This window comes from Hippocampus bargibanti, linkage group LG04 (genome assembly GCF_051943395.1).
Source record: "Hippocampus bargibanti isolate YZ-2025 linkage group LG04, ASM5194339v1, whole genome shotgun sequence".
Classification (NCBI taxonomy): Eukaryota; Metazoa; Chordata; class Actinopteri; order Syngnathiformes; family Syngnathidae; genus Hippocampus; species Hippocampus bargibanti.
The window spans coordinates 10,443,138-10,465,810 of NC_142737.1; the positions used below are offsets into that span (position 1 = coordinate 10,443,138).

The 22,673-nt window shown below is 40.1% G+C and overlaps 2 protein-coding genes across 2 annotated transcripts; both read right to left on the reverse strand.

The window, feature by feature from the left end:
- Positions 1-1,453: 1,453 nt before the first annotated feature.
- On the reverse strand, positions 1,454-7,158 carry LOC148898937 (UDP-glycosyltransferase 3A1-like). Its single transcript, XM_088993946.1, has 11 exons — positions 6,548-7,158; positions 6,153-6,254; positions 5,111-5,212; positions 4,909-5,029; positions 4,636-4,799; positions 4,393-4,557; positions 3,951-4,159; positions 3,075-3,220; positions 2,917-3,002; positions 2,588-2,807; positions 1,454-1,960 (listed from the first exon to the last, which is right to left on the reverse strand). Exons 2-11 carry the CDS (start codon positions 6,232-6,234, stop codon positions 1,693-1,695), a joined length of 1,563 nt encoding a protein of 520 aa, XP_088850072.1. The 5' UTR covers positions 6,235-6,254; positions 6,548-7,158; the 3' UTR covers positions 1,454-1,692.
- A 129-nt stretch (positions 7,159-7,287) lies between these two features.
- On the reverse strand, positions 7,288-22,618 carry spef2 (sperm flagellar and cilia associated 2). Its single transcript, XM_088993944.1, has 37 exons — positions 21,964-22,618; positions 21,511-21,613; positions 21,177-21,405; positions 20,920-21,075; positions 20,679-20,819; positions 20,312-20,388; positions 19,892-20,084; positions 19,549-19,737; positions 19,171-19,358; positions 18,500-18,647; positions 17,890-18,106; positions 17,728-17,801; positions 17,599-17,653; positions 16,680-16,714; positions 16,483-16,586; positions 16,154-16,395; positions 15,276-15,342; positions 15,027-15,187; positions 14,753-14,902; positions 13,899-14,029; positions 13,672-13,799; positions 13,156-13,294; positions 12,945-13,082; positions 12,520-12,642; positions 12,284-12,343; positions 12,010-12,196; positions 11,794-11,925; positions 11,349-11,487; positions 11,196-11,268; positions 10,763-10,919; positions 10,578-10,672; positions 10,085-10,267; positions 9,054-9,143; positions 8,801-8,971; positions 8,483-8,686; positions 7,543-7,665; positions 7,288-7,420 (listed from the first exon to the last, which is right to left on the reverse strand). Exons 1-37 carry the CDS (start codon positions 22,019-22,021, stop codon positions 7,358-7,360), a joined length of 4,923 nt encoding a protein of 1,640 aa, XP_088850070.1. The 5' UTR covers positions 22,022-22,618; the 3' UTR covers positions 7,288-7,357.
- Positions 22,619-22,673: the final 55 nt, after the last annotated feature.

Sequence of the window (22,673 nt, forward strand, 5' to 3'; positions counted from 1 at the left end):
CCGCTTGAAGCACAGAAATGTCAAAACAGCACAGAGGTGTGAGACAATGCAGCAGCAGTGCTACACAAAGACGTCTATGTCCAGTGGTGAAGTACAAATATTCAATTACCGTATTTCAATACATTACTCAGTTTGCTGTAATTGAAACATTTTATTCAATTACTATTTAAACTTGCCTTGAGATGCAAGTGTTTTGACTTACAAATTCAGGGTAATTTTATGTCTTCAGAAACTATACAAGTATACTTCAGACCCCCACCCCAAGGTAGTGCGAGCAAATGTCACAATAACCATTGATTCACAGAGGTTTAGGTCATGTTTATGCCTATTGTGTTTGCAGGTTATGTGGAGGGAAAATGTGTTTTTTTTTTTTCATGTAAGAGGTTATTTTCATATATTTCCTTTTTTTTCTCTCTCGACATTTGTTGTTGATGCCATTGATGGAGAATGTTGCTGGAGGTGGTGGTTAGGATAATTAGCTTGAAAGCCGTGTTACAGAAGTGTACTATGGTTCATTCACAGACAAAATTCAAAGGACAACCGACGTCTCCGGACAAGTTGTGTCCATAATTTATAAAATGGCTTCAAATGACTTCTACTGAGCGTATTTTAATAAGATTCCACCGCATATAGCTATATTTTACATTTTAAGACTCACACTGAATATTCAGGAAGTCTTGTTTTTGAGTTGGTGACGAGTCCGTACGTGACGTCACTAAAGGACCTTCCCTGACCGACAAAAAGACATTGTAGCAGTCCTTCATCATGTTGATGTATTTTGCTGTACTGTTTGGTCTGAAAACCTGGTGTTGCACCCACAAGCCGCCAGGAGAGGGCATCCAAGCTCCATGGAAGGAATTTATCAGCCTGTGGAAACGGGCTGATTCATTCCTCACAACAGCGGTGGCCATTTTTGGGTGCGACATTCCCCCCCCCACCACCCGTTTGCCTCAAAATGACACGGAATAAATTCTTTAATCGATTGCAAACATGTATGCTTTCCTCTTCTAACTATTTGAATCATATTCATGACTGGTTGTGTAACAAGAAAGCATATTCTCTGAATCTGAAGCCATTGTTTTGATTCTCCAGCAATGCAAGACGTCTTGGCGTGACGTTACGAACTGGGGGCGGGACTTTCTGAAAATGCCCAATTCGCAGCTCAATTTCTTGCAGATTTTGGACACATTAAGTAATTTTTATTGGTGTTTTGCATTTGAATAAAAATATCATACTCGATATATTGGGTATTTTAGATGCTATGAAACGTTTTTCTGATGTCAGTTAAGAAACAAAAAAGTGACGTTGGTTGTCCTTTAAGATTTACTTGATTGTTTGTCTGATGTGATGGGTGGTCCGTCATTCAAAATCAAATTTCTCTTTTAAATCTCACTTTCCTAGCTTCAGAAGATTTCCAAATCCAAATAAATCACACTTGAGTTCATTGTTTGAGGTTACACTGAGACTCATTTTATTAAAAAATGTGTTTTCAGGACTTTTGATTACACAATGATCTTCTACATGAAAATGCCTGGCCTTTGAATACAAATTCCATGTTGGGCTTGCAATAACCATACTAAATGTGAAGAAATGGGTAAAATGTAACCTATGGTCAAAACGTGTCAGTCAGGTTTGAGTTCGTTGAGTAAGTTATGAACTGCAAGTATTTACCAGGAGACCAAAAGACTGTGACTATTGTGTTTTCTTACTGTCGCTTTTGCTTGTCTTGCGCTTGCATAAAATCCAGCAGAGAAGGATGGACCCGACAAGACCCATCACGATGAGGAAAAGCACATCCAGCAGGCATCTCTGATACCACGGCTGCTGCAGTGAGGCGGGCCTCAGGTGAGCTCCCCCTCCGCTGTGTAGGATGTGTTCCACCCACTGCACAAGTCGAAGTGCGGGTGGCATGGGGTGTGATCTGTGGATACGGCTGAGGGACACAGCTGCCAACTTGAAACTAGTGGTGGAGGAATCATAGGGAGAATATAACCAAGAGAACTATCGCTACATAAGCATTTTCATGATTAACTCATTCACTGCCATTCCCGAATTTATTTGGGAATAGAAAATGACGCAGAGCGCCATTCCCGAATTAGTTCGGGTTTTGTTTTTTCTTGCTTGGGTGACAATAAAGCGCTGGCCAGACCTCTGGCAATGTTTTTCCCCTTCGACAAGGGGGCAGCATTTTCCTTTTTTACCCCATGTTAGCGATTTGTTCCAGCTTCAGCTGTTGCTAAAGCACTATATAAACCAATATTTACTGTATGTATTGCATTGAATTTTGGACAGCCACCCTCATTTCAAGCTCATAAAACTCCAGACGCATATAATTTAGGAATTAACTCTTTATTTCTGATGAAAGAAGAGAGTCCAATGTTTTTTTTATGCTGCATTGAATGTTTATGTAGTCCTAAAACTCAATATTCTGTGGGTCCTGGAATTCGAGTGACAATGACAAAAACCCTGGCACTGAAGTAGACACATTTTTGCACGTCTGGCAGTGAATGAGTTAAAGGTCTTGTAAATTTTGAGTAATAGTGTTTTTGTCCATATAATTGTTTGCTTGTGAAACCATACAAGTCACCTGATATTCCGTACGACAGTTTGGATGGTGGAGCTCAGCAGCTTGGCGTTGATCCGCGTGGTGCTGATTGCGAGGCCGAGGCCCTTTGCTTCAGCCCTCACCATGTTGTCAAACTGATCTCCAAACAGGGGGATGCCCAGCACGGGAACGGCGTGATAAACCGCCTGCAGAAGACTGTTCTGACCTCCGTGGGTGATGAAAAGTCGCACTTTGTCATGTCCTTGGAAGAAATGGGAATGTTTGATTTGAAAAGCGTGGTGAACATATTAAAGATTTAAATAATTTAAAAAAACAAGTGTTCTGCAGTGTATAATAAAGTGGATAAACACCAAGCAAGTTATTGAGTGGCAGCCAGTCCACGAGTAAGAGATTGGAAGGTTTACTCAAGTGTTGTGGCCAAAGGTCACGGTCATACCTAGAAACAAAAAGTAATATCAAGATAAATAACAGTTTTGAGGTGGGTGCAAACATCATAACTAGTTAGTACCTCCAGATCACACCCTGGGGGATCATGCTAAAGCCATCCACAAGTTCCACCAGAAGTCTGTCCACAGACACAGAAGAGACCATCGATCCCAATGTCACGATGATGAATCCTGACTCTCCGAAACTAGAGATCCACATGTTGAGATCCTGAAAGGGACACAAGATTAGACCTTGTTTGACCATGTTACTGCAGACATGATGTATTTTTATTATCATTTTCCCAAGCGTCTCAAAAACATGGCTGTCACCCATGTTCATCACCATTGTGATTTACGAGGGATGTTGGAGAAATAATCATGTGTGTGTTCTTTTGACTTCAAGTTGGCGCTGTGAGAGTGGCTGCATATGCAGCAGCTCCTGTATTTCGTTTTTCTACTTCTTTATTTCCTTTCCTCTTCCTTTCATAACTTTGCTGCTGTGAAATGTACATTTCTCCACTGCGAGACTAAAAAAGATAAATCAAATCCAATCCAAAATGTCAGCATCCGTAAGAATTTGTATTGATTTAGATTTTATTTCCTTCACCGAGAGAGAGATCGCGAGAAATAATTAAAATGACCAGTACATCATTAAATATGAATGACAATACAATGTCTGAGAAAATGTTATTTCAGAAGCGTGTATCAAACTGGTAGGCAGTAGCCCATCACATTAATTACTACCCAAGAAGGAGCTCTCACTTTCAAAAAGATTGGTGACCCCTGTCATAATGTGTGTAATGTGGCGCATGGACACATTGCCACACACCGCCCCCCTCCACACAGCCACTGAGTCCTCAACTCTACAACCAAGTGAGTCACTTTTCACAAAATATCACTGTTAGTCTATTTCCAAAATAAGCTACATATCAAAATATGTTGGACCAAGGAGCGCTGACCTGTTCTAGAGGCTCAGCAGGTTTATTGAGGAGCCCTCCCATTAACACAGTGGCAGGCAGAAGAGGTTGCGGGAACTCGAGGGAAAAGTCGGTGTTGAATGCCCAGAGTTCTGCCTTTTGGTGGAATTCGTCCAGACCACCAGGCGGGCAGCCCGAGGCAAGGTGTTTCTCGGCTATGTCCTTGAAAATGGACCAGACAATTTTCTGACCTTTTCATGAGAAGCGAAACATTTTAGGGCGTTATTAGTACTTAAAAAATCTTATACACACTGCAAAATCTAAACTCAAACCTGAAAATTACAATGCCACAAATTAAATGAGTATATGAACAATTGATACTGTAAATGTTTTGCGAATTCAACAGTTTGATTCTGTCATGTATGAATAATGAAGAAAATAATGAAGCAATGCAGCTCACAGTGAAAACATTTTCTATCCTTACCTACAGCACCCAGAACTGAGTAGATGAAATTCTTTGCACGATCCCAGATGTCCATGCGATCCGACAACTGGGAGCTGAAAGCTGGCACTGAGGAAATGGAGGCCGGGATGGCAATGGACAGGGGGCCATTCAAAGAACCCGGATAAAAGGCAATGTAGGGGACACCTGGAAGAGGTTAAACCGGAGTGGAATGAAATCGGCCGAAGTCTCTATAGTTGTATTGAATAGATAATCACTGATTACCAAGTTTATGTGCTATGATGAAGGAGCAGGGGTTAAAAGCATCCAGGATGGCTATGTCATATTGCTCTTTCTGGAGAAAAGCTATTTGGTCATCGTCCCCTAAGAACTTGTCGCACTGATAAGAAAGGTGGCCCATGAAGTTCAAAAAGCCATAAAAGCTGTCCCTGTTCCAAGAAAATTAAGTTTGATTCCAAATATCAACAATAAAGTAGGTCGGGGTCATGTTTACTACGCATGTAATGAATGTTAAAAAGCTTCTCAAATGTGTGGTACCGGCCCAGTAAACACTGTGCTTGTTGTTCCAAGAACCAGCCGTTGTACTGTTTAATGTAATGCTCTCCAAGAGACCAGGTGCTGATTCGGTAGCTGCCATTGCGACCAGCATAGGATAAACCTGACAGATGTGAGGTTACGTTAAAAAAGGACAATACAAATTTACATTGAAGAAAAAGAACACAATAATATTAAACAATACCTGTAATGACAGGGTTGCCCAGCTGCAGGAGCATGCGAACGTCGTGACCGTGCTGGTGGAAGTTATGGGAGATCTCGTCAAATAACAAGTAGTGGCTTCCTCCTGGGGGAAAGACGGCATCGACAACTGCTATTAGACACATGTACAACTAATGAAGACTTGAGAATGGGGGCAAGTCAACAAATTTCTTTTCAATATGTTCTATGCCCACTAGCGTGTCCAAACACAGGATTATGATTAGTATTGACTTTGCGGAATATAAATTAAGGATGCACGGTGGTCTACCGATTAGCACGTCGTGTGTAATCCAAGCCTCGACTGTAGCGCCTTATAATGTGGTGTCACTTATATTTGGAAAACCTTAATCTCTCTCTCTCTCTCTCTCTCTCTCTCTCTCTCTCTCTCTCTCTCTCTCTCTCTCTCTCTCTCTCTCTCTCTCTCTCTCTCTCTCTCTCTCTCTCTCTCTCTCTCTCTCTCTCTCTCTATATATATATATATATATATAATTTTTTTTCATTCATTGAAGGTGCGCCTTATAGACCGGTGCACCTTATATATGGAGAAAAAAAAAATTGAAAATACACCATTCATTGGGGGTGTGCCTTCCACTCCGGTGCGCGTTATACACCGGAAAATACAGTATCTTATTAAAATAAAAATAGAACAAGCCAAATAAAATGAGTTTGGTCCCCACCTACCCCACTTTAAAAAATTCCACGATACATTGATACATTATTAATTTATTCTTGCTCTGTTTTTTTAGTTTTTTATTTGGCCAAAATATTTCTTTAAAAACGCTAAATTTCCTCTTGACGCTGTTACAGGATATGATGTTACTTTCGGTGACTGTAAAGTGACCTTAAGAGTGTTGAAAGGCGCTTATAAATGAAATGTATTATTATTATTATTATTATTATTATTATTATTATTAGAATGACAAAAATAAATGAGTGTAGAATTTCCTGCATTGTTTTCTTCTGCTCTTTTGACGGCTAGTTAAAAAGAAAACGGGGGAGAAAAAAAAGCATGCTTCCCTACTCACCAATTAGGCAGACAGTCAGGATCTTGGCAGACTGAAGCAGTGGGAGAGCCAGCAGCCAGCACATCCAAACCACAAGCCCCATGTCGCTGGTGGCACCCTGATCTGCAGCCAAAGTCCCGTAAATAGTCTTCCAGTTCAAAAATAAACTGTCATGAAAGCGTTCTTGTCTGCCTGGTAAAACTAATAGTAAAATTATAATTGCAGACAGCGGCAGTCAGAAGTACATTGGAAAATGAATTTCAAGTATAAAAAAAACAAAAGAATCCAAAAAAAGTTGATTAGAAAGAAAAACAGCATTACACTCAGCATCAAGCTGATAAAGGCAGAAAGCACCTACAAATGTCTGAGTGCCACTATGCTTGGCTGTCAGTGTAGATTAATGCAAAAGGTCCGACCTGAAAGCGCTGATCCTTGTCAGTCAGGAGTCGGCACAGCAGTCTGTGTGCGTGGTTCTGTCCGCATAACACATTAGCCTCTCCGTTTTCTTCGAAAAGTCAGACAATCACATTTCTACCAGCGTTGGACCTGCAGTGTTAATGAAAGGGAGGGACCAGGAGGAGGGGCGGCGGCAAAAGGGGGGCTCAGGGTCCCCCAAAGCGAGTTTTCAATCAAATTGGATAAATAGAAATGTTAACTTAAGGCAACACAATTATAATTCAGCATTAACTATCTTGGGCTGTACTGGTATTCCCGTTTTTGACAAAATTTCATTTGTTGGCTATTATTATCTTGAAAATAATGTATTAATGACATGTTTGTTTTGCTGATTTTGAGATTGATTGGAAGGGGCGCAGCAGTAGGTAGGAGAGCGCATCCTGGCTAAATGAGCTACAATAGGGTTGCGGGTGCTCCGTAAGGTCGCTGCTGGCAACTGAGGCTTGACATGTAGGCTATCCTGGACAATGCGCTCATTGTAGACGCAAACCGATGCTCTTCTGTGTCAGAGAGGTCATTAGAAAAACAAGTGAATCAGAAGAACTGCTGGAGTGTTTCAGGAAAAAGAATGCAGAGTCAGAGAGGTCAGTCCCATCATGGCGGATGTTTTTAGTCAGCCTGCATTGTCACTTAACTGAAGTTTTCATGTTGGGACTGTAGATTAGTCAACTTGTTCAGCACTGAAGTCACGAAGCAAGAATTTAGTTGTTTCATGAAATAATCGATTTATTCTCTCCAAAGAGACAGAAAGTAGATGTTGTATTATGTCATCAATTAGGAGACTGCTCAGCTTCTCCCTGTGGCCGATGGGCTTGCAGCACATTATGAATGTTCTGAAAGAGAATGAAAAGTGAACTGAATTGTTTGTATTTTGAATTTGTGAATTGTGATGTGAAAAAATGTGTGTTTAAGAGTGTTTGTATCTGGGAAAGTATTACCATGAGTCTTAACTTACGACAAACAGGTGATGGTCATTGATCTCTATCAGGTTATGAAAAGAAGGATGCTCATAGAGGACCGAGAAAGGAATGGCGTCTTCTGGAGTGTAGCCGAGCTCTGCGAATATCTGCATCAGATGCTACAGGGTAGAAAAGGTTGAGATACTGTTAGTTCTATTCAATGTTAAATGACATTTAGTGACGCCAGACAATGTTCAAGGAGCCCTCAAAAAAATCATTAACTCATTCACTGCCAGACGACGTGCAAAAATGTGTCCACTCCAGTGCCAGGATTTTTGTCATTGTCACTCGAATTCTAGAACCCACAGAATATTGCGTTTTAGGACTAAATAAACATTACATGCAGCGTAAGAAACTTTAAACTCTCTTCTTTCATCAGAAAAAAATGTTAATTCCAAAATTATATAGGTCTTGAGTTATATCAGCTTGAAATGAGGGCGGCTGTCCAAAATACAATGCAATTCATACATATTGGTTTATATAGCGCTTTAACAGCTGAAGCTGGAACAAAAGCGCTAACAATGGAAAAAAGGGAAATGGTGCCCCCTTGTGGAAGGGAAAAAACATTGCCAGAGGCCATGGCCAGCGCGTTATTGGCACCCAAAAGGGGAAAAAAAAACCTGAATAAATTCAGGAATGGCGTTCTACGTCATATTTTCTATTCCCGAATAAATTTGTGAATGGCAGTGAATGAGTTAATAATGGGGCTGAAAAATCAAGGAGAAACAGGTCTGAAAACATTTGTCATCAGCAAATTAAATAAAATGTCACCAGGGGAAAATCTAAGAATACCAGACACCATAAATTGGGAGACACCCACATGACAAATTCATATTAAAATTAAATTTGGTGAAGTTATCAAATTCTACAGATAAATCCAGACTGAGTGCACGTGTTGCAATTTAAAGCATTTCTAGTACTTTTATCCGAGCATACCTCAACGTTCTCTTCCTGACTCAAGCAGCCCGAAGGAGGGATGACACCACCTTTCATTTTTCCCACTTCGGGGCCCATGACAGATATGAGAGCTGGAATGGACACTGTTTGTTTGCTACTCGCCGTGTAGTCTACTTCGTCTTTGTGCTTTTCTTCAGACTGCGAGGAAGAGAACACCGTAGTCTCCCCGAAGCTGATATCAGTCTGCAGATTCAACAAGACTTGCGTCAGGAAATCATGTGCCAAGAATTTGGAATGTTTTGCAGAACGCCAATTGATGATGATTGTTGCTTTTTCCTTCCACATCAATGAACTCACAGAGTCAAAAGAACTTGAGGTGGGATATTGGAGATGATGGCCAGTCATTATACTCAATGCTTTAATGAATCCCTGCTTGGGATCGGGATCAGAGGAGAAGCAGAGCAGCATGGCCATGTAGTCCAGTTGAGGTGGGGTGGTAGAGTGATCCGAAAACAGGTGGAAAAAGAACTAAGAAGGAAAAACATAGAGATCATTTTGAAACATAAGCAACTATTGTCGTAATAGTTATGGCACCTTGCTAGTGCTTTACCTTGCGGAGGTTAGCTCCACGGTTATTTAGAGGCTCACAGGAGTCCTCGGAGACGGACTGTTCCCTCTCACAGGAAAACCACAACTCAGTCTGGTGATAGGAAAAGAATAGATCAATGACCACATTTATCCCTGAGAAATTAGTTTAACTTCTTTTGATTTCATTTAAAGTTCACAAAAGTAATTGAGGGACTATATTCAGTGCAAATTATGTATCTTTGTGTATCTATGCTCGTGACGTAGAGTGACAGAGAGAATCATGACATGCTCTTACGCTTCGTGGCAGAGGGTCAAATGAAATTATCACACTTAATATAACTGAATGATACTGTAGCTTAGTCAATAAATAACAGGTCCAGAACACACACCTGAAATACTAGTTTTTCTCAACTAAAATGAATGGAAACGTCTCCTCCAAAAACCCAACAAAATGTTTGCAATGTGATAGGAAGGTAGCACTTGATAATGTTGTACTTTATAAAAAATACATGAATGACAATTAAAAATGATGAAAAGAATTAACAGTGCGTGCATCATGATCTGGACCATCTAATGTGCGCAATTTGACATGATGCAGTCATGAAGACACGAAGAAAGAAGAGTTTTAAACTACTGTAAATGATTTAGTAAGCTACAATAGTAGTGGTAGTAGTAGATATTTTTTTACAGACACTAAATATTTGCCTGTGTAGGTCTACATACGTATGTTGCTGAACCTTTTGTGTTCAAATTTCTAGAAGTGGTATAGCATTTCCGTGTAGATGCATCTCCTTAACCCGTCTACATTTTAGCATTGAGCTGGGAGACTTAAAGGCAAAGATAAGAGATTGTTTGATTTATGTTTGAGAGTAAACTTGGAACCGGAAGTAGCAATAAAGAGCTTGAAGGATTTTTTTTACATCAACCAAACTATTGCTAATAAAGTAAGGGTTGGAACACATTTTTAAATAGACGACATCGCAAGTTGGTTAAGAAGATCAAACATGGGCACACAATGGCGATCACACTTCAATAAAATAAAGGGCCTCAAACCTGCAGGTACTGTTCCTCGCTGATGTACCCTGTGTCATCAACGTCTGCTGCCTTGAAATGTTTACGCAGGAGCAGCAGCTGTGTTAAAGAGGGAAACGGCCAAGGGATGGCAGCACTGAGAAGGAATCGACGCCAGTCGATCTGTTTGTATCCATCAGTGAGCAGGGAAATGATCTCGTTCAACTACAAACAAGAAGGGGATTGACAAACATGACAGGGTCTTGCATCATCAGAGTTGACTCACATCATTAGTTACATAATTAAGTTCAATTCAACGATTGTATAAAATATTTTGACCAATGAGGCCTTAATTATCATTTGCACACTGGATTTTGTTTGACATGTTTACCTAATTGTAACCCCAATACCTTCTTCTTCTTCTTTTCCTTTCGGCTTTTCCCTTCAATGGTCGCCACAGCAAATCAGTGTGACTTGTTTACCCTGTTTACCTACCTGTTTACCAAACTGAATATTTTGGAAGTAATTAACATACCTGTGTTTCAGTCATGTTTTCCCAAGGTTCGGGAAGTGTGTTGAAAGGGAGGATGTCCTTGATCAAATAGAAGAACTCAGAACTGGACATGACACCTGAAAGTTGAAAGAGGAAGAATTAAAAAACTGAATAAGGACAAAGGAGAGACAGCTGGACATAAACCAACAGTGCTCAGACGGTTTTACCTGTTGGAGCCTCATTGCAAAGACAGTGATACAGCGAGTCTAGCTGTAGAACTGTCAGCATTGACCTCGTTATACCCTCCGATGCAGGAGGGCTTAGTTGTGTTGGTGTGCTTGGAATCAATAGGGAGTCTCCATTCAAATAGAAATCAATACTTTCCTAAAACCAAGAAAATATGGACTATACCAAAAAGCCAGAGATTGTTATTCTCCATAAGTACCCCCAAATGTTATCCTCCCAGGATGTCTACACAAATACAAATTCTATGGGACCTCAAATAAACCTTCAATGAGGTAAAAATCCATTTATCAGGGTCAGTCTGGGCACATGCGTACAAAATGTTCATTGGCTGGTGTAATGCCACAATATTTTTTTATGCATTATGCGAATCTCCACTTCAAAATAAATTCAAAACCACAAAAAGCTGTTACTTACAAGTACCAATTCATTTTCAAGTTTTGCAGCAGTTTCTATGAAGTAACGTATCACCTCTGCAAGTTGGTCAATACTTAAAAAAAAAGGGTTCACACATTCATTTTCATTAACATTACAAGTTGTGCAATGTCATACAAAAAAGGCGACACTGACCTTTTCATTTGTGCAACATAATGTGCTTCTAAACTGTCTCGCATCTCGCCAAAGATCACTTCTGCTCTGCTTTGGAGAGAGTTTACCAGTACCAGCCCATGGCCTTTCACCAGATTAATTCGTACATTTGATGAATTCTCTGGAAGCCACAATCACACACACAGACACGCTAACGTGTTTTCAGAGTGGTATTTTTAAAAGACGAAGAAAATTTCCATGAGTTCAGATGATATCATTTTTTGCTGTTCAAACTGAGCGCATGATTTGCTTTTTAGGATACAAATATAGTAAAAATATGTAGGTCTCCACATATGTTTTTTTTTTCTTTTAACCCCAATAGAATCACACATGGTTTCTAGCATTTTTAACAAAATTCCTCAAGTTAAAGTATGTTGAATGAACAGTGTCAACAAACATGTGTTCATGCATATGATGCGAATAATACCTTCATGCTTCAAAGCGGCTGTGTATTCCTTCATGATTAGTTTCTGTTTGTCGTTTTTAACATCCTCTGGGGACTTCTCCCCTGTCTCCACAGCCGGTGGTGGGCTGGGTGCAGGAGGAGGGGATGGAGAACCTGAAAACAAGATGAATATAATATGTAATATTAAAATAAAGTAGAAAATCTGCGACAAGCCAGTATCCTGATTTAGATGATTGCCTTTCTGTTTTTTATCTTTGTCTTTATTCTTTTTGTTCGCATTGTCTTTCTCTTTCTCCTTTTCTTTCTCTTTTTCCTTTTCCTTCTCTTTTTCCTTTTCTTTATCCTTTTCCAGGGGTTTGTCCTTCTCTTGGATTTTCTCGTTCTCTTGTGCTTTTAGCTCCATCTGCTGTGGTTCTGTTGACACCTATGCATGGACAAAATGTGCGGTTTAAAAAGACTCCATGCCAAGCGTAGATGTTACTAAATTGCGTGTTTAAACAAGCCGCATTACCAGTTTACTTATGACTGCGAGAGCATCGTCGTGTTTGGCGATCAAGAGCTCATGAAGTACCTGGATGCAAACAACACGAGAGCCATTATGTTCATGATTCAACTCTGCATAGCTGACACAAATATTCACCTTTATTTTGGATGAAAATATATATTAAAAAATACAGAAAAAATACATATATGAATAAACAAATATCAATAGAAAAAAATATAGGGAAATGGATTGTCGATAAACACCTTTGTAGGTCCTATATCTTCAAAGTCAAGGAGGGGGATAGAGTCCAGATGTTCCTGTTGACCCACATTTAGATAGTAGTCCCTCAAAATATTTTGTGTGTTCAGAAAACGGTTCATTTCCACCTATGTAAGACAAATATTTTTTGAGGTATTAAAATAAACATTAAAAAACAGTTAAGGGAGGGTGAGGTAATGCACTAAATGTTTTAACTTTAATCACAGACATTGAGAACAGTCAAAGGAGAATGTATAACTTTCATCATACTTGTCAGGTAGGATATTTGTTATATTTCATTCCACCAGGTATATATTGTTTTCCTGTTCTAGGGTTAAAATACTTGGAACCGCTTCAGAAAAATGTCTTGTTAAATCTGTTGTCATCTGTTGCCACGTTAAATATGAAATAGTCCATGAAAAGGTCCCACCTGTATGAGTCTTAAATGATGGTTGATAAGGATAGTGGTGTGGTCCTCCAACCATTTCTCATGTATGAGCACAGCCCTTTGTGTCTCATCATCTTCTTTATGCGTGTCGACAATGTCCCACAAATGCTCCCGCAGGTCCTTTGCATCGATCACAAAATTTAAGTTTACACTCTTAAGTCAGTTCTATGTTTAGGCTTTTTTGTTAACTTACATCCAGGCGATGATTTAACTCTGCTTTGGTCTCCTCGTTTTTTCTCAGATCATCGGGTATGCTGTTGTAGTCCTTTTGCCACTGAGAGACTAACTCCTGCTTTAGGTCCGGCCGCTGTAAGAATTGCTTGAACTCCTCTCTGGAAAAGTGCCACGTGGTTTAGAATGAATGAAATTCAATGGAAATAAAATAATCATTCCTTTTCTTCAGTCCTAGAAATAATTCAAAATCTGTTTGGGATTATTTTGTGATTTTTACAGCAAAATGTATTTGTGATAGATCGGACCAGTGCAGTGACTTTCAAGCTTTTTACATCAAGTACTACCACAAATTAAATAGAACCCTAATGACCAACATAAAAATTCAGTAATGTAGTAGGTATCAGTGATCATTAATGCAATGACACTTATGGATACCACTCCAAAGAGCCTGACTACCAAAAGCAGGACTGTACTCCAAGCCTACTCTGAGACTCAATGCATTATTACAGTTGCTGAAAACACACTTTCAATTTACCTGATATCATACAACTGTTGGTCAATAGCAGTACGTTCTAAGCGAAGCTCCTGCATCACAGCCTTTACACTGCTCACATAAGAATCACATATTGACTCCCACTGTTGGCACAGATACTTTGCTTTATCCTAAAAGGAGATGTGAAGAAAACAAAACGAGAGGTGAACACGACAGGAAGGGAGTTATTCTATGCTACAGTCTGCTGATAATAACAACTTGTTTCCTACTGAGGACATTGGCTCATCTACATAGACCCAGCGGGAAGAACCCGGGATAGGTGAGGTTGAGGCGGGTGGAGTTTCGTGCAAATCCTCGTCGGCCACTGAGTCGGCCGACACCTTCCTTGCTGGATCTGCAGCTTTGGAAGGAAAGTATATTAAACCATGATGACACCTGCAAGAATCACTACTCAACTCCACTCTTATTTAAACAACTTTATGAGCGTTGTATTCCAATTCAGCTGACACCGGGATAGACTAACTCCAGTCATACCCCAAAGACCGGACTGAATTCATTACACGCAAGACTTTTTTATCTCATCCATACCCAGTCACTTCAGGGTCTGTCAGAGGCTTTAGCCAAGAACCTCCTCTCACATTGAACCATTTTCAGTCAAATGTATGTACTCTTTCATTAGATCAGGTATGATACCCAGCTCAATCATTTCCTGAAACGTTAATGTTTCACTTATTGTTTTGTTTGTGTGTCTGTGCATATTACCATTACATATTTGTGTTACCGTGACCCTTGTCATGGTCAATAGGACCGGAAAATGGATGCATGGATGTTTGTGTTGATGTATTTTCCATATTAAGCATCCGATTTATATATTTTGTGATGGACAACTGTGTTTCTTACTGGGAACTGATTTTGTGCATGTAATTTTGTAATCATTGACAGTGGTGTACACCAGGGTGCATCTACAGAGCCACTGCTCTTACAAGAAAACAAACAAAAAAATCAGATGATAGATGTCAAGGTGTGTACGCACAGCCCTTCACCACAACTAAGATACACAATGTACACACCTTTGCAAACCTCTCGAACGTCTCTGTACAAGTTAAAAATGTGACCATTGTACCTGATTGGGTGAGTGAAGTGATTTTGCCCTCAGTAGCGCTCAACTTGGATTCTTCATTTGAGAGGGCCGATGTTTGAGCAGAGCTCATGGAAGGAGAAGACACTGCAGTGGTGTCCAACACCACTTGCTCAATACGAAGAAACCTAGGAGCTGGGGCCACAGTTTGGGGGAAAAAAAATATCATAAATGCCAACATGATTGTTCATAAAAAGTTATGCTCTTCTGCACAGAGGGGGAAAAAGGTTTGTTTCCCAATGTATTAATGTATTTTTACCTTCCTGTTTTTTTACTATAGCCTTCTGTAGAATGCTTTTCATTGTCGTATAAACCTCCTCCATCGTTACATCTGCATTCACACGCGTCAAAATACTTTTCCTGCCAGCGTTTCCGAACCATTCTTCAAGTTTAATCCATTTATCCTGAAAAGATGCGATCCTAAGAGAAAGGAATGTATGTTGGAAGGGAGATGCGAGAATGGAGATGTGAGGCGATAGCCAATCAAGTAACACGAATAATATATTACCTGTGTGGAATCTGAGCAACAAACAATCGGTTGTTTATTTGTGCACCAGAAGTTTGTTTTCCTCCATCTTGACATGAAAGAAATACCACACAATTGTGAACAATGTGGTGAAATCCAGTTGTTTAAAAAAATATCTGACTTTACAGTACTGTGCACGGGCGTCATGTTAACTCATTCACTGCCAGACGTCACTCAAATTGCAGGACCCACAGAATATTGAGTTTTAGGACTGCACAAACATTGATTGCAGCTTAAGAAACCTTTGATTCTCTTCTTTAATCAGACACAAAGTTTATTTCGAGCTTACTTGGTTGTAGTTATCGGCAGACCATTGAAAGCGGCTGTATAAAAGGTAAATGCTGCCCCCTGGTGGGAGGGAAAAACATTGCCAGAGGTCTGACCGAAGCTTGAAACGCACCGCCTGCAAGAAAAACAAAACCCGAACAAATTCTGGAATGGTGGTCCACGTCTTGCTTTTCGATTCCCGAATAAATTTGGAAATGTCAGTGAATGAGTTAACTGAGAGCTAGATTGGTTGAACTGTAGGTGAAAAACACATTTTTAGTGTCACATTTGAGTTTGTTTGTTCAATGTCCATCTTTTTGTCAGAGACCGTGATCAACGGTCAAAGCGTAGCTATTTATCTAGACTTTTTGTAATCGGTTCTGCCTTGGACAAGGCAATGTCTTCACAAAATTTGGGTAACTTATATTTCTGCTTTCTGTTCTGTAATTCCATCTTTTATGATAGCAAAACAATACAATTAAAATGGTATTTGTCTAAAACCTTTGCACAGTACTGTACTATACTTCGCTGCATGACAAGGTCAAAATACTGTAGTAAGAACCCCATCTTTCACCGATTTTTTTGAAACATACCAGGGGAATTGACCGCCCGCTTGGCAACACACTGATCAGGAATATCCATCAGTACAGCCAAGTCCAGTGCTGGAGGCGGTGGCGGGGGCAACGGAGGATTTGGATCAAGGGCGAGGTCTATCTTCCTGCCCACTACTTCATACCCGATGTCGAGCGAGGCGATGGCTGTCTCCAGAAGATGGGCCTGATCTATGTTGACTGGAAAGCCATCCAGGATCCAGCCCGACTCGAATGGAACTTGGCTGCTCACATGATTATCAATATTTATTTTGTGTGTGTTGTTTACAAAATGTTCCCATGTGAATATTCTTCCACTGATGCAGTGATACCTGATAGCCTCCACTACAATGTCCACCAACAGTTCATCGGGGATGACGTGGCCTTTGCTCAGCTCTTCTGCAGCAGCACCTCCCAGCAATGAACGGATCGACAACTAGAATAAACAGAAAGGGAGCGCTTGGGATGGCTGTATAAAGACATTTAAATCTTATATCTTGTGAGTAATTCCAACGATTTCTTTTCTTACGTTGATGCGCGCTCTTTCATCTTTACGTTGCAGATCTGAAAAATAAATGACAACAAAAACACTGATAAATTCCCGTTGCAGATTACATGATTATGACGATTAAAGGACAACCGACGTCTCCGGACAAGTTGTGTCCGTAATTTGTAAAATGGTTTGACTTCTACTGAGCGTATTTTACTAAGATTCCACCGCATGTAGCTATATTTTACGTTTCAAGACTCGCGCTGAATATTCCGGAAGTCTTGTTTTTGAGTTGGTGACAAGTCCGCTCGTGACGTCACTGAAGGAACGCCCCTGACTGAAAAAAAGGACACATTGTAGCAGTCCTTCCATCACATCAATGCATTTTGCTGTGCTTGTTTGGTCTGAAACGTCCTGTTGCACCAAAAAGATCCAGAAGAGGGGAACCAAGCTCCATATAAGGAATTCATCAGCCTGTGGAAACGGGCTGATTAATTCCTCACAGGAGCTCGGTTGCCATTTTCTGCCTCTTTTTTGGTAATCCATTTCCCTCCAATGTTGCCTCAAAATGGCACGGAATAAATTCTTTAATCGATTGCAAACATGTATGCTTTCCTCTTCAGAACTATTTGAATCATATTCATAACCGGATGAGTAACAAGAAAGCATATTCTCAGAATCTGAAGCCATTGTTTTGATTCTCCAGCGATGCAAGACGTCTTGGCGTGACGTCACGAACTGGGGGCAGGACTTTCTGAAAATGCCCAATTTTATCGATTTTTTTTGCAGATTTTGGACACTTTAAGTCATTTTTATTGGTGTTTTGCATTGGAATAAAAATATCACACTGCATGTTTTGGGTATTTTAGATGCTATAAAACGTTTTTCTGATGTCAGTTAGGAAACAAAAAAGTAACGTTGGTTGTCCTTTAAGTTAGTGTTTTGACAAATAACCCACCGGTATTCAGAATTGTGGCTACTTCTTTCTCAGTTTGTTCATTTTCACCTCTGACCTGCACATGTTTTTTAATGATTACTGGTAAGGTTCTAACATATAGTCTGGTCTGAGAGGTGAAGCTTGCCTCACCCTCTCTCTACTTTGGTGAGCTTTCAGCGCATCCTCGACAAGTGTGTCCGCTGATAGGACACATATTTTGAGATCTACACAGAGAAGGCAACATGCTTATTAAGAAAGAAATGACACATTCTTGTGTTCATGAGGACTTTTAGATGAAGTGACATGTTGTACCTTCAGCAATCTTCTTCAGGCAGGTGGTCTTGCCGGAGCAGAATTTGCCCAGGACACACGCCTTGAGCCTGTAGCCAGGAATTGCTAATGGGCTCGGTGGTGGGATCAAGTTCCTCATTCTCAAGAACACGTGTCTGAGAATTACGCTGTAGCACGGCACAACTGGTGAACTGGCCTCCCCGGATTCCTCTGTCCATGTCCATCCTCCCACCATGTTCTAAAAGATATCAGATGGTAACAACACAAGAAAGTCCAATCAAAACTAAGGGTCTGATGTATGGTCACATTCTATAGGCAGCGAAATCTGGGGCCGAGGGTCGGAAACCCATGGTTCAGGAGGCATGCATAGCTGTTAAGCGCCACCCGAGTGGCACCCCGCAGCTTTTTCAAAAATGTTTGAAAATTGAAAAAGAAGGGGCAGGAAAATATTTTTTTGTTTCAAGGTGGTTTCTATACGACGACAAACATGACATAAACATTAACATTTTCCAATGCTGTCAAAATATGTCAAATAAATATTACATTTCATGGATATTTTGAGTTCAAATTATCAAAAAATATGAGCAAAAACATAAACATGACAATGATATTTTTGTTGTTTATAACTCACAGCATATTCTTCATAATCCTGACTGTTGAGTAGATCCTGTTTCTGCAGCTCAACTGGGTCGGGGGATGTGGGCCGCTGCTGCTCGTAAAGAGGGAGACCGTTTAACAGCAATTCCTTCCATTCGCGCATCACCTTTGCTGGAATCAGACTGCAAATGGTACAGCCTTAACGTCAATACAATCCAAAATACAATACGATACAATACAATACATATTGATTTATATAACGCTTTAATACCAGCTGAAGCTGTCACAAAGCGCTTAACATAGACAACTATCATATCCAGGAAATAAAGCAGTAACAAAGATAGTAGAAAGCACCAGGGAGTAAAACTAAGATCAAGTCTGAATCATGCTGAGTCAAATAAAAAAAAATATATATATATAAACAAAATGTATATCACACTACTGCTTTGTTTGCTCCAGCGAGGAACGCGAATGCAATTGTAATACAACCAACATGATATTGTTATTTTTATTATTGCACTCGACCCTGTGTTGAGAGCACAACAAAAGAAGTGGTGGGTGAAATGTATGGGAGGACAAATTGAACATTTCTTTATTTTAGCATGATGTGAATTTAATCTTGAAAAATGCTATACAAATTGCTGTTATTAATAATGCTATGATTGACATCTGATGCAACTTGTGCAATGCAAACATATAACTTACTTCTTGGTGAGGATGCGATATTCTCCAACCTTGGTGGCTAAGTCCACAATCTGCTCCAAAATGTCCTTACAGTTTTCAAAATGCTTCTTGGATCTATTCCGGGCGCACTCGGCAGCCATCTTCTTGCAGAATTCCAGCTCCAGTTGAATCTCTTCTGCCCGGTCCAACTGAGCTTGACGGGTCAAGGCCTGAATCACAAACATGTCACATGACAATCAGAATCAGAATCAGAATCATCTTTATTGGCCAAGTGTGTAGAACACACAAGGAACAGTAGGATTTACTGTGATTTTGAATGAATGTGACAGTTCCGAAAAAGCCAAATATTAAACCTATAAATGTACAGGATTGTAAAACGTGCTTCTCATTGACACTCACTGCTTCTCTTTCTAGAGCTTCTCGGAATTCTTTCTCTCTCTGTTGCTGGAACTGCTGTTCTATCAGCAGGCGATTCTGTCGGAACACGTCCTTCTGCTTGCGCATCTGGAGTAGCTGCACTGCCAAACGCTTCTCTTGCTGAGTCTGGCCTGTCAGACACCTCACCAGCTGTTCTTCTCGCCATCTCTCCTGTAAGAGGGGTTGTGAGGGGAAGCCACATTGACATCAAGTGAGGTGAGTTTAAAACCAACATAAATTAAAAATAAGAAATAGTTAAGTATGTTTTGCCAATGGCCTTTGTCAGTCTCAATTGACTCAATCAAGCTTACTGGATGTGACCTACCTCTTGAGCCACGTGGGCTTTGAGCTGTTCAACCAGGCATCTGATTCGTCTCTTTTCTCTTTGTTCAGAAGCGGCAACATTTTCCTGCAACTTCCGGCGAATCTCCTGAATATACGCGCTGCTGGACGGGAGCATCAGCTCATTTTCACCTCCACTAGCCTGAGTGCTACCTCCAAGTGGAACATCGAGACCACTAGTGAGAGCAAAGAGGTTCACAAAGCATTCAACAATAATATATTTGAGGTTTAACCATCTATCCATCCCATTTTTGATCCACTTATCCTCACAGCGCACGGTCCATTCTCTCTACACACCATTAAACACATTCCTAATATTTTTCTTACTCTATGATAACAAATCACTGTCTGCAATGATAACTACAAACATTCCACAGTAATAGATGGATAATGTTTCTCTCACCTTGAAGAGGAAGCCAAGCCTGAAGTGGTCAGCTTCTTCCTGTTTATCTCAAACTCTGCAATTTCAGCCTGGACTATCTACTTGGACCGAAGTATTGAGACACAACATATTAGTTTGATATCAACTACAGACCTGTAATGTTCAGCCCAAGGTTATGTCTTTGCGGGGGAAATATTATGAATTAGGATAAAGTTTTTGAGTATCAAGTCTGAAATCTTTGCACGAGGATGTTGGTTATACAGTACTATATGTCCAACAAGCAATGTTAAGATAAGTGTCAAGTCTTATCTTCATTTTTTTAAAACCAATAGCAACTCTAGCGGTCTTAAGCTTTTTGAAGTCTGACTCGTTTGCATTTGAGTGTGACCTCTGCTTGCTGATCTTTACGTTGCTGATGTTTCTGTCGCCTCATGTTGACCAATGAAGGGTAGGGAGGCTGTTTTGACACGTGGACGTCAGTGGACTGGTTTTGACTTGACATAACATCGCTGTGTTTTGGACGATAAAACTGCAAAACACACAGAATAATGTTGTGATACTTCTTATTTCAACTCCATTGACGTCAATATCTGTGACACTGGGAGACAACCATGAGTTTCCTTCAACACCTTCCTCAGGTTTGTGGTCCTCTTCTCATCTTGATCTTTGAGTTGACTTTTCTTCTGGGCTGACTTATCAAACTGAGGACGTCTCTTCTCTACGTCTTGATTGACCTTCTGCAACTTCAATTCTGCATCGTGTTTCTTTACCACATTATTTAGTCGCTACACAAAGAAGAAATTCATGGATAGGATACATATTCCGATTGCTTTGTAGAGGACTCTGTTGAATAGGGTGTTCCACTAATGAAGCTCATCACACTTACATCAGCGAATATTTTGTGACTTTTCTTATGATGGGATTCAGGTTGCATAATTTCGGATTTCCTCTTTCTCTGTTTTTCAAGAGACACATAGAGCTGATAAAGAAGATGTGTGGCAGCGCCTGGCTTCTCCTGCATCACTCCTTGAGCTGAGGTCAAGTCAAAGGAGATACCCAGCCGTTGGAGAGTCGGCTCAAGGCGTGTGAAATTGTTCAGTTTGGAGGTGGAGGTGCTGTGGGCATTTATTTTCCAGATAAAAAAGAAGAGAAATACAAACATAGGCAACAAATTTTGAGAGTTAGGTGTAAAAAAAATAAGGAAACATGAATGAACTTACTCTGTTTTCATAAATACACTGACATCAGTAATCATTTGATATTTTTGTAAAACTTCTCCAATGAGGTAACCATTGGAGAAATCCTTCGCAAAGTTCCTTGGTTCTAAAAGGATGAACATATGCAAATACGTATTCACAAAAGATTCAGCAAAAATTAAAGACCCGCTAAAAAAGACTGAAAACTACAATTAGATAAATCAGTTCACCAAAAAAATGGACAAACCTTTCTACCGTACTGTAAATTATCGAGTTACGCCGTCTTAAAAAAATAATATGTGCAGTACAGTATAGCTATTATTTAGTTAGACATTTCGCTTGAACAGTCTTTCGCCTGACAGGACGAATCAATTTTCCTCCACACAGAAGATTTGAAGAGAAATTAATTTATTTCGCCAAAGTCACCTACAGTAAGAATTAGCATAAATGCACAGACGTACATGAAGTCGCACATACCGACAATCTTTGACAGGCGAAGCTCTTCGTTGAGCCACTTGCACAAAATGTCCGACATAGTTTTACTTTTGAACACTCGTCCCTTTAGTTTGGCGAAGTAGGTTTTCTCTTGCTTCTTATTTTAGCGGTCGTTTGAAACTCTTCCACCAACGAGACAGAAAACACTACTAAATACATTGATGTCATTTAATGTCAGTCAACCCCAAGCAAACAGACGCGAAAAATCAGTGTTGCTATGGCAACTTGAAAACAAATTTGATAAATTCAGCAACAGATTGAGCACATAGCACATAGGGAGTTGTATTTCAAATAATTCCAAAACGTCAATGCCACATAAACATTAGCTTTTTACAATTTTTGCAAGGCAACTGGACTATCTCGGTGTCTGGAAAAAAGTACCTCAAGTTACAAATTAAGCTGCCACGTTTTATACAAATCTGTAATAACGTCTAATAAAGAAATGATTTAATGAGGGGGGGGAATAAAAAAATAAAACGCGACTAAATGAAATACTGAAGACAAGCAAAGCAATTCAGAAGTGTTGTCACCATGGATACATGACAACAGATTTGAGTAGTGTGAAGCATGATGCTACCTGTCCCTGGATGCATTGTCGATTTATGTGCCTAAAACACGGTAGAATGGAATGAAGCCTTCTCACTGATCGAGTATCCATTATTCGCAAAACTATCAGGACAAAAGGGACATGC